This window comes from Mustelus asterias, chromosome 21 (assembly GCF_964213995.1).
Source record: "Mustelus asterias chromosome 21, sMusAst1.hap1.1, whole genome shotgun sequence".
Taxonomy (NCBI): Eukaryota; Metazoa; Chordata; class Chondrichthyes; order Carcharhiniformes; family Triakidae; genus Mustelus; species Mustelus asterias.
Genome location: NC_135821.1, coordinates 8,684,878 through 8,702,682, shown reverse-complemented (window position 1 = coordinate 8,702,682; position 17,805 = coordinate 8,684,878). Strand labels below are relative to the sequence as shown.

The 17,805-nt window shown below is 46.3% G+C and overlaps 1 protein-coding gene across 7 annotated transcripts in view; it reads right to left on the bottom strand.

Annotated features, from left to right (window-relative positions):
• Positions 1-13,705: 13,705 nt before the first annotated feature.
• The window catches only part of LOC144509108 (uncharacterized), a 62,156-nt gene continuing 58,056 nt past the window's right edge, over positions 13,706-17,805 (bottom strand). For all 7 annotated transcript variants that reach the window (XM_078237470.1, XM_078237469.1, XM_078237468.1 and 4 more), the window contains 2 exons: positions 16,392-16,487; positions 13,706-15,446 (listed from right to left, as the gene is read on the bottom strand). In XM_078237470.1, the coding sequence (XP_078093596.1) occupies positions 15,354-15,446; positions 16,392-16,487 (189 nt within the window). In that variant the 3' untranslated portion in view covers positions 13,706-15,353. The remainder of the gene's footprint in view (positions 15,447-16,391; positions 16,488-17,805) is intronic.

Below are 17,805 nucleotides of genomic sequence, written 5' to 3'. Positions count from 1 at the left end.
TTCTTGCTCCGAGTGTGGATGGGAACGGGGACTGCAAGGAGGACGGGCAAACTGCCCACGGCACCGTGGTACAGGGAGCCGTTCAGGGGGAGGAAGAAAAAAGAAATGTCGTGGTAATTGGGGATAGTGTAGTTAGGGGTATTGACACTGTTCTTTGTGACCAGGATCGAGAATCCCGAAGGTTGTGTTGCCTGCCTGGTGCTCGGGTTCAGGATATCTCATCTGGGCTGCAGAGGAACTTGGAGAGGGAGGGTAACAATCCAGTTGTAGTGGTCCACGTAGGTGCCAACGATATAGGCAGAACAGGAACAGAGGTTCTGCAGAGGGAGTATGAAAAGCTAGGAGCCAAATTAAAAAGCAGAACCAACAAGGTGGTAATCTCTGGATTACTACCTGAGCCACAAGCAAATTGACACAGGGTCAATAAGATTAAGGAGGTAAATGCGTGGCTCAAAGATTGGTGGGGAGGAATGGGTTTGAATTCATGGGACATTGGCACCAGTATTGGGGAAGATGGGACCTGTTCAGATGGGATGGTCTTCGTCCGAATCGTGCTGGGACCAGAGTCCTGGCGAATCGTACAACCAGGGCTGTGAATAGGGCTTTAAACTAAACAGTGGGGGGGAGGGTTCAGGGGTATGGGGAATTACAAAATCAAAGGTAAAGGAGAGGGTACGAGTGAGGGTTAATGATGAGGACATTCATCTAGTTAAAGGAGTCAAGGGCTCAGGCAGAGTAAAAAAGGTGACAAACACAAGAAGGGAGGTGGTCAACGCAGTGCAAGGAGATGGTCTGGGGAAGGGTAACCAGTTTGCAACAGGTAGGGACAGAGCGTGCAATCAAAAGAATGCACTAACAAATCAGGTCCATATAAAGGCTAGGATAAGGACACTTTACCTGAATGCACGTAGCATTCGAAACAAAGTGAATGAGTTGATGGAACAAATCAGTACAAATGGGTATGATCTAGTGGCCATTACAGAAACGTGGTTGCAGGGTGACCAGGACTGGGAACTGAATATCCAAAGGTATCAGACATTTCAGAAGGATAGACAGGAAGGAAAAGGAGGTGGGGTAGCTCTGTTAATTAAAGATAACATCAGGGCGGGAGTGAGAGACGATATAGGCTCTAAGGAGCAGAATGTGGAATCGTTGTGGGTGGAGATAAGGAATAGCAAGGTGAGAAAGTCACTGGTGGGTGTGGTCTATAGGCCCCCAAATAATAACTTTGAGGTGGGTCGGGCTATAAATAAGCAAATAATGGATGCGCGCAAAAATGGAACAGCAATAATCATGGGGGATTTTAACCTGCATATTGATTGGTTGACTCAAGTCGGAACGCGTTGGACTTGAGGAAGAGTTCTTAGAATGCTGTCGGGATAGTTTCCTCGAACAGTATGTTACAGAAGGAGCAAGCTATCTTGGATCTGGTCCTGTGTAATGAGACAGGTAAAATTAATGATCTTCTTGTGAGAGATCCTCTTGGAATGAGTGATCACAATATGGTTGAATTTCTAATACAAATGGAGGGTGAGAAAGTAGGGTCCCAAACCAGTGTCCTCTGCTTCAGCAGAGGGGAGTACAATAGGATGAGGGCAGAATTGGCTAATGTAGACTGGGAGCGCAGACTAGTTGGTAGGACAGCTGAGCAACAGTGGCGGATTTTTAAGGAGATTTTTCTCAGTACTCAGCAAAAATATATTCCTGCGATAAAAAAGGAATGTAAGAAAAGGGATGGGCTTCAGCAAGGCGTTCGATAAGGTCCCCCATGCAAGACTTCTCGAGAAAGTGAGAGGGCATGGGATCCAAGGGGCTGTTGCCTTGTGGATCCAGAACTGGCTTGCCTGCAGAAGGCAGAGAGTGGTTGTAGATGGGTCTTTTTCTGAATGGAGGTTGGTCACCAGTGGAGTGCCCCAGGGATCTGTTCTGGGACCCTTGCTGTTTGTCATCTTCATAAATGACCTGGATGAGGAAGTGGAGGGATGGGTTGGCAAGTTTGCCGACGACACGAAGGTTGGTGGTGTTGTGGATAGTTTGGAGGGATGTCAGAAGCTGCAGAGTGACATAGATAGGATGCAAGACTGGGCGGAGAAGTGGCAGATGGACTTCAACCCGGATAAATGTGTAGTGGTTCATTTTGGCAGGTCAAATGGAATGAAGGAGTATAATATCAGGGGTAAGATTCTTAGCAGTTTAGAGGATCAGAAGGACCTTGGGGTCCGGGTCCATAGGACTCTTCAATCGGCCTCGCAGGTGGAGGAGGTGGTTAAGAAGACGTATGGTGTGCTGGCCTTCATCAATTGAGCGATTGAGTTTAGAAATCGGGAGATAATGCTGCAGCTGTATAGGACCCTGGTCAGACCCCACCTGGAGTACTGTGCCCAGTTCTGGTCGCCTCATTACAGAAAGGATGTGGAAGCCATAGAAAGGGTGCAGAGGAGATTTACAAGGATGTTGCCTGGATTGGGTGGCATGCCTTATGAGGATAGGTTGAGGGAGCTCGGTCTTTTCTCCTTGGAGAGACGAAGGATGAGAGGTGACCTGATAGAGCTTTACAAGATGTTGAGAGGTATAGATCGGGTGGATTCTCAGAGGCTTTTTCCCAGGGCTGAAATGGTTGCTATGAGAGGACACAGGTTTAAGGTGCTGGGGAGTAGGTACAGAAGAGATGTCAGCGGTAAGTTTTTCACTCAGAGGGTGGTGGGTGAGTGGAATCGGCTGCCGTCAGTGGTGGTGGAGGCAAACTCGATAGGGTCTTTTAAGAGACTTCTGGATGAGTACATGGGACTTAATAGGATTGAGGGTTATAGGTAAGTCTATTTATAAGCCTAGGTAGGTAGAGACATGACCGGCGCAACTTGTGGGCCGAAGGGCCTGTTTGTGCTGTAGTTTTTCTATGTTCTATGTTCTATAACCAGCCGTGGATAACTAAGGAAATAACGGAGAGTATTAAATTAAAAACCGATGCATACAGAGTGGCCAAAACTAGTGGGGAATTAGAAGATTGGGAAAGCTTTCAAAAACAACAAAGAACTACTAAGAAAGCGATAAAGAAAGGAAAGATAGATTATGAAACTAAACTAGCACAAAATATAAAAACTGATAGTAAAACCTTTTACAAATATATAAAAAGAAAAAGAGTAGCTAAAGTAAATGTTGGACCCTTAGAAGACGAGAAGGGGGATTTAATAATGGGTAACGAGGAAATGGCCGAGGCCTTAAACAAGTTTTTTGTGTCGGTCTTCACGCTAGAGGACACAAATAGCTTACCGAAAATTGATGGTCGTGGGACTGTAGGGGGTGAGGTCCTTAAAATGATTACTATTACTAAAGAGGTAGTGCTTGGTAGGCTAATGGGGCTAAAGGTAGACAAGTCCCCGGGCCCGGATGGAATGCATCCCAGGGTACTGAAAGAAATAGCAGAAGTAATAGCGGATGCGTTGGTTGTAATTTATCAAAATTCGCTGGACTCTGGGGAAGTGCTGGCTGATTGGAAAACAGCTGATGTGACGCCACGGTTTAAAAAAAGAGGTAGACAAAAGGCGGGTAACTACAAGCCAGTTAGCTTAACGTCCGTAGTTGGGAAATTGCTGGAATCCATCATTAAAGAAGAAATAGCAGGACACCTGGAAAAAAATGGTTTGATCAAGCAGACGCAGCATGGATTCATGAAGGGAAAGTCGTGTTTGACGAATTTACTGGATTTTTATCAAGATGTAACGAGTGCGGTTGACAGAGGGGAACCGGTGGATGTGGTGTTTTTGGATTTCCAGAAGGCGTTCGATAAGGTGCCTCACAAAAGGTTGCTGCAGAAGATTAGGGTACACGAAGTTGGGGCTAAAGTGTTAGCGTGGATTGAGGATTGGCTATCTAACAGGAAGCAGAGAGTTGGAATAAATGGGTGCTTTTCTGGTTGGCAGTTGGTGACTAGTGGCGTGCCGCAGGGATCGGTGCTGGGGCCTCAACTGTTTACCATATACATAGGCGATCTGGAGGAGGGGACCGAGTGTAAGGTAACAAAGTTTGCGGATGACACAAAGATGAGTGGGAAAGCGAATTGCGTGGAGGATGCGGAAACTCTGCAGAGAGATTTGGATAGGCTGAGTGAGTGGGCGAGGATCTGGCAGATGGAGTATAACATTGACAAGTGTGAGGTTATCCACTTTGGAAGGAATAATAGTAAAATGGACTATTATTTAAATGGTGAAAAATTACAACATTACAACAGAGGGACCTAGGGGTCCTTGTGCATGAATTGCAAAAACTCAGTTTGCAGGTGCAGTAGGTAATCAAGAAGGCAAATGGAATGTTGGCCTTTATCGCGAAGGGGATGGAGTATAAAAGCAGGGAGGTCTTGCTGCAATTGTACAAGGCACTGGTGAGGCCGCAACTGGAGTACTGTGTGCAATTTTGGTCCCCTTATTTGCGGAAGGATGCATTGGCCTTGGAGGGAGTACAGAGAAGGTTCACCAGGTTGATACCGGAGATGAGGGGTTAGCTTATGAGGAGAGATTGAGTAGATTGGGCCTGTACTCGTTGGAGTTTAGAAGGCTGAGGGGAGATCTTATAGAGACATATAAGATAATGAAGGGGTTAGACAGGGTAGAGGCAGAGAGATTCTTTCCACTTAGAAAGGAAACAAGAACTAGAGGATACAGCCTCAAAATAAGGGGGAGTCAGTTTAGAACAGAGTTGAGGAGGAACTTCTTCTCTCAGAGGGTAGTGAATCTCTGGAATTCTCTGCCCATTGAAGCAGTGGAGGCTACCTCGTTAAATATGTTTAAGTCACAGGTAGATAGATTTCTGATCAATAAGGGAATTAAGGGTTATGGGGAGCGGGCGGGTAAGTGGAACTAAACCACTATCAGATCAGCCATGATCTTATTGAATGGCGGGGCAGGCTCGAGGGGCTCGATGGCCTACTCCTGCTCCTATTTCTTATGTTCTTATCTCCTGAAAGTGATAGAAAGGTGGTATCGATATTAAGTCAAAATCAGTTATGCTGGAAGCTATCCCTTTACTCTAAGATGAAAGGCAGTTGTGATCAAAGACAACTGACTAACATTTCTACTTGGATGTGAAGCTAATGTGTTTCCCGTTGCCATGGAGAGGTGAGTGGAGGAAGCCATTTTGAGATCAGGTGACAGACTTCCTTTTAATCCCAAGATCGACAGGCGCTGCAGTTTGGTCGAGTGGGGTCTACAGCCAATTGAGAGGAGGGGGACAGAAAGAAGTCAGGTAGGCCTGCACCTTCAGGAGAGGAAATTCTGGACGTGGGTGGGAGCTCACACTCAGCTTGAAGACTGAGTTTGAGAGGGGTTAAAACAAGGATTTGCCTCGCTGGAGGTAGAGGGAGAATGCCCAGGAGAACTCGCACTGTAGAAGATAGTATTGGAAAAGGAAAATAACAGATGTAAACCCTTCTGAAACTACAAATTCCAGGAGGATTGGATGTCTGTTTAAGAGATCGAGTAAGATAACAAAATTGGGGTTTGTGGTTGTCGTTAAAAGTAGAGGGACACATGCTGATTGTTAATTTAAAATGCAGGCTGTCTACAAAATGAAAATAGTGTTTAGCTAATGGGGTTAGCTTTGCATTTGTCACAGTAAATCTTTAAAATGGTGAAATGTTGTGTGGCCTCCTTTCAGCGAATAATTGGAAGAACAAAATTCTCTTTACAAGTTATCAGTGTCTGAGGAGCTGATAACAATGGAGAAACAATATATGAACTGTCATGTCAGATCAGAAATGATTTCCAACGAGAGTTGCAGCCATAAAAAAAACACCTCCACTGCCAGAGGTGCAGGCTGCTATTATGAAAGCGTGTGATATTCCAGTGGGTAGGGTTGCAGCAGCAATCACACAGCAGTCATTGAAACAATAGCTCTTTCAGACTCACGGAAATTACTAAATAACATTTCTATATCTAAATAAGATCAATTAACTGATTTACGCAGACAAATTCTTTATGGTTACAAATAAACCCTGAGTAATCTGCTTCCTTATCTCGGTTCCGTAGATTAAGCAGAAAGAGAAGGTGCAGTCAGGATATTCACTGGTATTGAAATGATTTCTTATATTACATCACCTACAGCCAATGGACAGTGTGCGTGGCCCTGTCTGGACACAACACTTATTTTAATGAGTAGGCAGCATGTATACAGTTATCGACAATAAAGTTTTAATTGCCATGAACCTCATGCTAATCAAATTCACCCCCACCAGGTTCCTCCCATGACTGTTTTTTAAGATTCACTTCCGGCATTGCTATCTTGTTCCACTTTCCCTCGGGAAAATGGATACATTCTTGAATGTGCCTCACCTCTGGGTGTGTACCTCAATCCTTCAGGATATATTCATGTAACAACAGTTTACATTTATCCACAGTGAAACATCCTAAATAGGTATTTTTAGGGAGTGTCTTAAAAGGGGAAAGAAAGACAGAGACACAGGAAGCTTTTGGGAGGAATTCTAAAGCTTAGGGCTAAGATGGCTGTAAGTACAGCTGCCAATCTGGGATAAACAAGATGCCGGGATTGGAGGAGTGCAGAGATCAAAGAAGTAGGTTTTAAAGAATGTCTTAAAGGAGGAAAGTTAGGTCGAGAGGCGAGGAGGTTTAGGGAACAATCTCCAAAGCTTAGGGCACAGGCAGCTGAAGGCACGGCCACCAATGATGGAGTGAATAAAATCAGAAAGGCCAAAGAGACCTGAATTAGAGGAGCACAGCTATCTCAGAAGGTTGTGGAGCTGGAGGGAGTTACAGAGTTGGGGGGCCTGATTTTACCATTTTGAATCTAAGTGCTGAATCTGGGGGTGATCCAGATCCAACTTGTAAACCCCGTTCTCATACACACTCTGCCTGAAAAAAAAGCAGCGATTCTGAATCGCGCTGCAGAAGCCTGTGGGTGGGGCTTATCGCGTCCAAAACCCTGCAGCTCCGACTGGAGCCTCCAACTGCACATGCATAGTTAGAAAAAATTGAAAAACCCTCCCCTGCCACATCGCTCCCGGGCCGGATGAAGCGGCCCAGGAGTGATGGCTCCCACAGACATTGCCCCATCCTCTCCTTATCCACCCACCCCCCCAACTACCCAGGCTGATCGCGGCTCCCTGCCCCACTCCCCCCCCCCGCCACCGATTGCACGCAAAGTGGCAGCAGACCCCTCTTCACCCCACTGATCGCCTGCAGAGTGGCAGTGGACCCCCGCGGCCCCTGCCCCCCCAGCAGAGAATGATTTGCCCCCCCCCCCCTGAGAACGATCTGACCCACGTCCGTCCTCCCGCCCCCCATTAGAGAATGCTCTCACCTGCCTCCATCCTCCCCAGCAGAGAACAATCTGACCCGACTCCCTCCTCCTCTGGCCCCACCAGAGAGCCATCTGACCCGTCTCCTTTCCCCCCCCACCCCCCACGATCTGTGTCAGGGAGCCGCTGGAAACTCTGAACTTACCTCCTCAGAAGCTGGAACGCCCGAATCGGACCTTTGCGGACCATGTCTGTTTCGTGCTGAATCTGGACAGGCGAACGGGGGGGTAAAGGGGGAAATGCCAGCAAGTTTGGGCATTCAACACATTAAGCCAAATGCATTCAAATTGATGTCACGCCCATTTCAGGCGTGGTGCCGATTGTGGCCATTTTAGCCGCTTGGTAAAGGGGGAAACGGGTGCGGAGGCAGTCGCGAATCGCGCTACTCGCCTCACGCCCAACTTTACCACGTTTTTGTGCCCGAAAACAGGCGCATCTTAGTAAAATTGAGCCCAGGGAGGGAGGAATTTGCAAGCCTGGATGAAAATTTTAAAATGGAGGTGTTGCTTATTTGATGATACAAATGCAATTGATATCAACAAATATATTTTTATACCTTGTTTAAGGGGAACGTTTAAAATTTCAGATTTATTCTGCCGGCAACCAGTGTGTCTGGAAAAACATTAGCTCAAGGATGCGAAAGCAAGTTAATAACTAATTTTCAGCTAGGAATTTGTTAATTAGATAGAGCTAATGGACTTTTGTTTGTACAAGGAAGTCCCCTGGGATTTCTGATTAAACCTGATTGACAGGGTCATGTGATAAACTGGGTCTGTAGCAAAGAGAAAGGAGCTTTTGCAGTTTAGAGTTGTGGTTCTAGCTGTGAGTCTGCTGAAGACAGGGAGTCTGTAAGCTGCTCTAAAACTCATTTTCTCTCTGAAAGCTTTAAGATTGTTAACACGATTTATAGCAAGTATATTTATGGTTGCTAACTGTATTTAAAGTGACATTTAAATCTGTAAGAGGAATGTTGCTTATTTGGAACTGAAACAGTCATAAGCTAGAAAGTAAAGTTGATTCCTTTCAAAGTTAAATATTGTTCAAACAGCGATAGTCCAGGTAATCACAGGCCAGTGAGCTTGATGTCAGTAGTGGGGAAGCTGTTGGAGAAGATTCTGAGAGACAGGATTTATTCACATTTGGAAGTGAATGGACTCGTTTGTGATAGGTAGAATGGTTTTGTGCGGGGAAGGTCATGTCTCATCAACTTGATTTGAGTTTTTTTGAGGAGGTGATAAGAATGATTGATAAGGGAAAGGCGGTGGATGTTGTCTACATGGACTTTAGTAAGATTGTCATGGCAGGCTGGTACAAAAGGTAAAGTCTCATGGGATCCAGAGTGTTCTGGTGAGATGGATACAGAACTGGCTTGGTCATAGAAGACCAAGTAGCAATGGAAGGGTGCTTTTCAAAATGGAGATCAGTAACTAGTGGTATTCCACAGGGATCAGTGCTGGGACCTTTGTTGTTTGTAGTATATACAAATGGAGGAAATATGGGTGGTCTGATTAGTAAGTTTGCGAATGACACAAAAATTGGCAAAGTTGCAGATAGTGACAAGGATTTTCAAAGGATGCAGCAGGATTTTGATAGATTGCAGACTTGGGCAAAGAAATGGCAGATGGAGTTTAATCCGGACAAATGTGAGGTGATGCATTTTGGAAGATCAAATTCAGGTGTGAATTATACTGTAAATGACAGAACCCTTAGAAGCATTGACATACAGAGGGATCTGGGCGCAGATCCCTGAAAGTGAACACAGGTGGATAAGGTGGTCAAGAAGGCATACAGCATGCTTGACTTCATCGGTTGGGGCATCAAATATAAAAGTTGGCATGTTGCAGCTATAAAACCCTGGTTAGGCCGCATTTGGAATATTGCGTGCCGTTCTGGTCACCACACTATCAGAAGGAGGTGGAAGCTTTGGAGAGAGTGCAAAGAAGGTTCACCAGGATGTTGTCTGGTCTCAAGCGTGTTGGCTATGAGGAGAGGTCGGATAAACTCGGATTGTTTTCACTGGAAAGATGGAGGCTGAGGGGAGACCTGATAGAGGTTTACAAAATTATGAGAGGCATAGACAGGGTGGATAGTCAGAAGCTTTTTCCCAGGATGAAAGTGTCAATTCCACGGGGACACAGATTCAAGGTGAAAGGTTAGGGAGACATGCAGGGAAAGCTTTTCACACAGAGGGTTGTGGGTGCCTGGAACACACTGCCAGTGGAGGTGGTAGAAGCAGGCATTTTTTGCAACATTCAAGGTGTATCCTGATGGACACATGAACAAGAGGCCAACAGAGAGATAGAAACTGCGTATCGGTGCAGACTTGGTGGGTCGAAAGGCCTGTTCCTGTGCTGTATTCTTCTTTGTTAATAGTTAAGCTGCTTAATTTCTTTGAGTTATATTTAAATTGTGTTATTAAAGAAAGCTTGTTTCACTATAAAAGATCCTTAATTTGTTGGTGGAATCATTCCTGGAAGGAAGTAGCCTTTCCTTGCATTTATGCCAAAATAGAAAATTGTTGGGGTCCCTTCCGCTGTCCTAATGTAATTTCGGATTCTGTTCCAGCACCCTAACACTTAACAGGAAACCAATGTAGATTAGTGGTCAAAGGGCTAAGGGATGAATGAGACTTGATCTGAGTTAGGAAACAGGCAGCAGAGTTTTGGATCACTTCAAGTTTACACGGGGTAGTATAGGAGAGGATGGCAAGGAGTATGTCAGTATAGTCAAGTCTAGAGGTCTAGGAAATCTACACTGAAGGAGGATATAGACAGGCTAGCAGAATAGATAGATAGATGGCAGATGGAATTTCATACAGATAAGTGTGAGGCACATTTTGGGAGAAGGGGAAGCAATGTAGACTAATTGCACAATTTTAAAGAATGTGCAGGGACAAAGAGGACTTGGGGTCCATGCGCACAGATCATTGAAAGTGGCAGGACATATTAAGAAGCCTTCATCTGGCCATCACTAGAGTATTGTGTCCTGTTCTGACCACCACACTTTAGAAAGGATGTACAGGTCCTTGGGAGGGTGCAGAGGAGATTCCCCAGAATGGTTCCAGGGACGAGGGATTTTAGCGACAATGTTTGGGTGCAGAAGCCGGGGTTGTTCCCCTTCGAGCAAAGGAGATTGAGGGGAGATTTGATCGAGGTGGACAAGATTGTGTCAGATTTAGGTAAGGTTGACAAAGAAACGCTGTTCCCATTGGCTGATGGGACAAGAAGCAGGGATTGCAAAGGTAAAGTTTTGAGTACTAGATTCTGGGGGGATGTGACGAGAAACTTTTTAATGCAGTGAACAGGACTGACCTGGAACTCTCTGCCTATGAGGATGGTAGAGGTGAAGTGGGAATGATCGATGATTTCCAAAGGCCATTGGCCTGATACTGCCAGACCTGCAGACTTATTTACAGCATTTGTTGCTTTGATTCAAAAAACTAGATGGACACTTGAGGGAAATAAACTTGCAGAGCCACAAGGATAGGGTGGGGGAATGAGGGATAGGGTGGGGGAATGAGGGATAGGGTGGGGGAATGAGGGATAGGGTGGGGGAATGAGGGATAGGGTGGGGGAATGAGGGATAGGGTGGGGGAATGAGGGATAGGGTGGGGGAATGAGGGATAGGGTGGGGGAATGAGGGATAGGGTGGGGGAATGAGGGATAGGGTGGGGGAATGAGGGATAGGGTGGGGGAATGAGGGATAGGGTGGGGGAATGAGGGATAGGGTGGGGGAATGAGGGATAGGGTGGGGGAATGAGGGATAGGGTGGGGGAATGAGGAATAGGGTGGGGGAATGAGGAATAGGGTGGGGGAATGAGGGAAGGATGGGGGAATGAGGGTAGGATGGGGGAATGAGGGTAGGATGGGGGAATGAGGGATAGGATGGGGGAATGAGGGATAGGATGGGGGAATGAGGGTAGGATGGGGGAATGAGGGATAGGATGGGGGAATGAGGGTAGGATGGGGGAATGAGGGTAGGATGGGGGAATGAGGGTAGGATGGGGGAATGAGGGTAGGATGGGGGAATGAGGGTAGGATGGGGGAATGAGGGTAGGATGCGGGAATGAGGGTAGGATGGGGGAATGAGGGATAGGGTGGGGGAATGAGGGATAGGGTAGGGGAATGAGGGATAGGGTAGGGGAATGAGGGTAGGATGGGGGAATGAGGGTAGGATGGGGGAATGAAGGATAGGATGGGGGAATGAGGGATAGGATGGGGGAATGAGGGAAGGATGGGGGAATGAGGGAAGGATGGGGGAATGAGGGATAGGATGGGGGAATGAGGGATAGGATGGGGGAATGAGGTTAGGATGGGGGAATGAGGGAAGGATGGGGGAATGAGGGTAGGATGGGGGAATGAGGATAGGATGGGGGAATGAGGGAAGGATGGGGAATGAGGGAAGGATGGGGGAATGAGGGTAGGTTGGGGGAATGAGGGTAGGATGGGGGAATGAGGGAAGGATGGGGGAATGAGGGAAGGATGGGGAATGAGGGAAGGATGGGGGAATGAGGGTAGGTTGGGGGAATGAGGGTAGGATGGGGGAATGAGGGATAGGATGGGGGAATTAGGGATAGGATGGGGGAATTAGGGATAGGGTAGGGGAATGAGGGATAGGGTGGGGGAATGAGGGTAGAATGGGGGAATGAGGGTAGGATGGGGGAATGAGGGTAGAATGGGGGACAGAATGGGGGAAATGGGGACAGAATGGGTGAATGGGGACAGAATGGGGGAATTAGGGTAGAATGGGGATAGAATGAGGGAATGGGGATGGAATGGGGATAGAATGGGGGTAAAATGGGGGAATGATGGTAGACTGCATTATGCTAGACAGCTAAGTTGGACTAACAGAGATGAGTAGGTTGTCTTAGTGATGATGTGAATATATGTTTGGAAGCTTATCTTGGGGGTCAAATACGGCATCAAGGTTATGAATAGTCTGGTTCAGCTTTAGACAGTTGTCAGGGAGAGGGTTAGAGTTGGTGACGAGAAGTGTAGATAATGCCTTCTGTTTTCTCAACATTAATGCTGCTCTTTTGTCCTGGTTGTCAGACGAGCAATTTGACAACGTAGAGATGTTGAGGGGTTGAGAGAGTTGGTAGTGAGATAGGGTTGGATGTGGCCAGCGAACTAATGGTGTGTTTTCAGGTGATGTTACTAATGGGCTGAGGTAGATAGAAATAGGAGTAATCGCTAGTTTGTGGGAGTGGCAAGAGGGAATATTCACTGTTATTAGAGAGCTAAATATCTAATGCAACGAGGGCAGTGTAGTCCAATTCAACTGAAGAACGGTGCAGACAGATCAAGAAGAGAGAGTTTATTCTTGTCATAATCACATAAGACTTTGATAAGAGCTGCTTCGGTCTGTAGCAAGGGTGGAAACCTGGAGAGATTCAAAAATAGTATTTTTGGAAGGATGAGCAGAGATTTGGGAAGTAACACATGGATTGGCTTTGGAAATGGAGGATAGAAACGCACTGTAGTTTGCAAGTACAAATAGGTGAAGAGAAGGTTTTTCTGAGAACAGAGTTGGTGGAAGTGGAAGCATGGGGTGGGTTAGTGGACTATACCTAAGGAATAATTAACACTAGCAGCTAACACGGGGCCCAAGAAGGGAAACTGAGCAATCAACAGTTTGGTTAGAGTAGGAACAGGGAGCAGGAGATAGGACTGATGTGAAAGGTGAGGCCTGAGGTGAAAGGTGAGGCCTGAGGTGAAAGGTGAGGCCTGAGGTGAAAGGTGAGGCCTGAGGTGAAAGGTGAGGCCTGAGGTGAAAGGTGAGGCCTGAGGTGAAAGGTGAGGCCTGAGGTGAAAGGTGAGGCCTGAGGTGAAAGGTGAGGCCTGAGGGAGAGAGTATTGCAGGAAGTGGAATAGAATCGAGAGGAAGACCTGAGTTTAGGGGGCTGTGGGATACTGCCCCAAAGGGCTAGGGGAAGCGGGGGAAGTGGAAGAAGATGTTGTCGGTGCAGACGCGATGGGCCGAATGTCCTCCTTCTACACTGTAGGGTTTCTATGATTCTATGAAATGGATGGTCTCAATCTATGTGATGATGTGGCGATGCCGGCGTTGGACTGGGGTGGGCACAGTAAGAAGTCTCACAACACCTGAGGAAGGAGCAGCGCTCCGAAAGCTCGTGATTCCAAATAAACCTGTTGGACTTTAACCTGGTGTTGAGAGACGTCTTACTGAATCTTTGTGACCACAAACTCCATGAGCTCCTGGTCCTATTGTCACAGGTGAGAGTGGAGGAGGCAACAGAGGGTGCTTTAAGAAGATGGCTTGTGGTAGTGAAGAGGTCAGAAAGTGAAACGGCCAACCAGACTAAATGTTTGCTGTAGCCTATTGCAGCAAACTCATGTTCATTACATCCTGCTGCATCACTGACACAAACAGGAATCATTGGAAAATCAACATCATGATTTATTTTGACACAAAGATTATGAAAGCATTTTGTGAGACATCTCTCCTCAGTCTCTGTCCAAAGCACTTCTTGCTACACAATCTCCATTAGTCTGTGAGCTGTAACTGTCCAGGATGCAAAAATCTCAGAAACTAGTCAACAGGTGCTTCTTGTTCAGCTGATAGGAAGCAAAACAGGGGAACAGCACCACCTACAGATTGTCCTCCAAGTCTCACATAACATCCTAACCTGGAACTATGTCACCATTTCTTCACTCTCACTGGATGAAATAGCTGCAACTCCCTTGCTAACAGCTGAGTCCTATACCAGGTGAAGTACAGCCGTTAAGGAAGGCAGCTCACTATCACCTCCTCAAGGGCAATCAGAGACTGGCAACAAATTCTGGCTTTTCCAGTGATAGTTGCATCCCATGAACCAATAAATAAGTTCTTGAGTTGACGCAAGTCCAGGGGGAGGTAGATGGACATGCCACATCTACCAGATATCATCCTGTGGTCACCTCCGTTAATTCAATGCTTCAGAGCCAGTCAGCAGCTAAACCTCTCTTCTCATTGTCCAACTTCGTTCAGGAATAAAATGTCACAAAATTTAGGCACATGAAGTGTTCTCAGTAAAGCATCAAGTATTTCTCACCACACTATTTCAAGCTTTCTCTACCAAAGACCCACATAACAGTGGGACATTCTGCAAGAACAATGCTACTAGCAGGCAATGTCACCATGGACCTTCAGCAGGGTGCGTTAGTTTTACTAACTAATAATCCAGAGTAAAGTTCAGAATCCCACCATGGCAGATTGACAATTTAAAATCAGTTTCAATAAGAAAACTGGAACTGAAAAAGCTGATATCAGTGAAAGACAGTGAAAGGTGTCACATTGTCAGAAAAAGAACTGGTCCACAAACATCTCCTTGCGAAGGAAACCTTCTCCAACCTGTATGCAAAACTGGATCACACCTAGTGGTTAATTTAATAATCCTCTGAAAAACGGCACAAGCCACTCAATTCAATTAAAACAGGGTAACTGAGAATGGTCATTAAATACCGGCCTTGTCAGTACTGCCGCAATCCCAAGAAGAAAAAAATGAAAAACATGTTCTCACAGCCGGCTTTCCAGCTATTTCTAAAATGTTCAACATTCTATATTTTTAAACAAAAGATTACATTTCCATCTAATCCCTGGGTGGCAGAGTTGGGGTGTTTATCACTCAGTGATAGAACAAGCTTGAGTATGCAAGCACCTCCACCCAGTTCATTCCCCCTCTCTATCCCAATCTCCCCCTCTGCCTCATACCTATCTCTCCTTCCATCACACCTCAATTGCCCTCTGCCTCTACACCATCCCTCACCCAATTCACTCCAGCTCCATTGGTTTTGTTTGACATGTTCTGGATAGTAGAGGACAGTTCATTGTCTTTGCCAGAATATTCTGACTTAAGCTTTGTAAAAGGATTACAGCTAAATAGTTTCCTAGGAATAGATCGCTCATTGATAGCACAAAGTACTAAAGGCCATAAAAAATCCTTTCTGGTTTCCGACTTCACAATGATTTGCTTAAAAGTGGTTTCCGAGCTCAGGTGTGTTGGATATGGACATCATGAATTGGCCTCGACATTCAAGCACCCTGCTTATTTATTGGATTTTGGCGTCATCAGCAGCATCGCCAGACCAATTATCAGACCACTCGCTAGGAGAGCACCGACAGCACATAGCACCGACCCCTGTAAAGAGAAGACACAATTACAAACAGGGATTCCCATTTCAGCATCAAACACTCCCAGGACAGGCACAGCACAGGGTTAGATACAGAGTAAAGCTCCCTCTACACTGTCCCCATCAAACACTCCCAGGACAGGTACAGCACGGGGTTAGATACAGAGTAAAGCTCCCTCTACACTGTCCCCATCAATATTTTTCAGCCAGCTTGTAATTCCAATCCTTCTCAATTCAATGAGATTACTGCAAAATCCCAAAGTAAACTGGCTGTCGAATGTTAACTGTTATCAGAACAGGCCGTCTGAATTCACTCTGTTTCTTCAAGCTTGTATTGAGAACTCGTACACAAAATTGGGTGTGTGCCTTTGCACAATGCAGCACTCAGGCCACTTGTTGAGGTGGGAGCCTCTTTGCACCTGTATTAGTAAAGTTGAGATGTTAGTTTGTAAATACAGCACAGGGCTGTAGGTTTAGGTCCTGGTCTATGCAGAGTTCAAGTTACAAGTAGGGCTGCTCCAATTCAGCTGAACACCCTGGGACAGTGACAGAAAAAAACAGTCAAAGCTCCAGCTCGTAATCTCTACTCTGTGCCTACCAGATAAGAATGCTGAGTAGGAGCCAGAAACTCGGTATCAGAGACCAGGACCCAAAGAGCCGAATCCCAAAAAAAGAGTCAGTGTGTATGGAACTGTACTCCAAGAGGAGTCAGTGTGTATGGAACTGTACCCCAACAGGAGTCAGTGTATATGGAACTGTACTCTAAGAGGAGTCAGTGTGTATGGAACTGTGCCCCAGTAACTGTCAGTGTATGTGGACCTTTAGCTCAGAAATAAGTGGCACCTTCAGGAGAGGGGGAGGTTAAGTGTACCTATAACACAGAGACACCTCTGCACACATGTACATATATTCGAATCACAGTTCAATTCAAACCAATGGACACAGTTACTCACCCAGCCACCAATCTGGGAAATCCGAGGCAGCACAATCCGCAGAATAAATTCTTCCACCCATTTTTTAAAAATAGCAAAGGGTTCTGATTCCAAGATCTTAAAAACAGAAATAAAGCAGTGCATTCATTACTGCTGTACACGACTGCTCCCTGTTCAGTTTAGATCACGACCTGGCACAACCTGAAACAACCTTCACCAAAGTTAGAAAGGACATTCTCCTTCCAGCTTTGCCGTCAAAGGAGAGGGAGGCAGTGTCTTAATGGTCATGTCACTGGGCTAGTAATCAAGAGGCTCAGGCTAATGCTCTAGGGACATGGATTCAGATCCCAACACACCAGCTGGTAGAATTTAAATTCAATAACTAAAATCTGGAATTAAAAGCTAAATCCTCTGAACTGGCCTAGTAAGACATTCAGTTGTATCAAACTGCTAAAAAGTCTCAAAGGAATGAAACAAGACAGACCACCCAGCATTGACCGGAGCACCAGAAACAGTAATGGCAACCTCAGCTCTGTCAACCCTGCAAAGTCCTCCTCACAGGCATCTAGGGACTTGTGCCAAAATTGGGAGACAGGTCAAGAGCCAGCTTGGCATAGTCACACTCACAGAAACATGCCTGGCAGACATGTCCCAGACACGATCATCAGCATCCCCGAGTTTGTCCTGTCCCATCACTAGGACAGACCCAGCAATGATGGCGGGACAGTATACAATCAGGAGGGAGTTGCCCTGGGAGTCCTCAACATCTTGAACCCATTAAGTCTCATGGACAAGTAAACCTCTTGCTGATTATCACCTACCATGCCACCACCTCCCATATTTGTATGGCTGGGTCCAGTTCGGTTTCTGGTCAATGATGACCCCCAGGATGTTGGGGGGGTTCAGTGATGGTGATGCCATTGATTGTCAAGGAATGATGGTTAGATACTCTCCTGTTAGAGATGGTCATTGTTTGGGCACTTGTGTGGTATGAGCCTAGACATTGTACAGGTCTTGTCGCATTTGGATATGGACTGCTTCAGTATCCACAAATGGTGCTGAACATTGTGCAGTCATCAGCGAACATCCCCACTTCTGACCTTATGATGGGAGGAAGGTCATTGATGAAGCAGCTGAAGATGGTTGAGCCGCAGACACTCCCCTGAGGGACTCCTGCAGAGATGTCCTGGAGCTGAGATGATTGACCTCCAACCACCACAACCATCTTCCTTTCTGCTGGGTATGACTCCGACCAGCAGAGAATTATCCCCTTAATTCCCATTGACTCCAGTTTTGCCCGGGCTCCTTGATGCCACACTCGGTCAAATGCTGCCTTGATGCCAAGGGCAGTCACTGTCCCTCACCTCTGGAATTCAGCTCTTTTGTCCATGTTTGAACCAAGGCTGTAATGAGGTCAGGAGCTGAGTGACCCTGG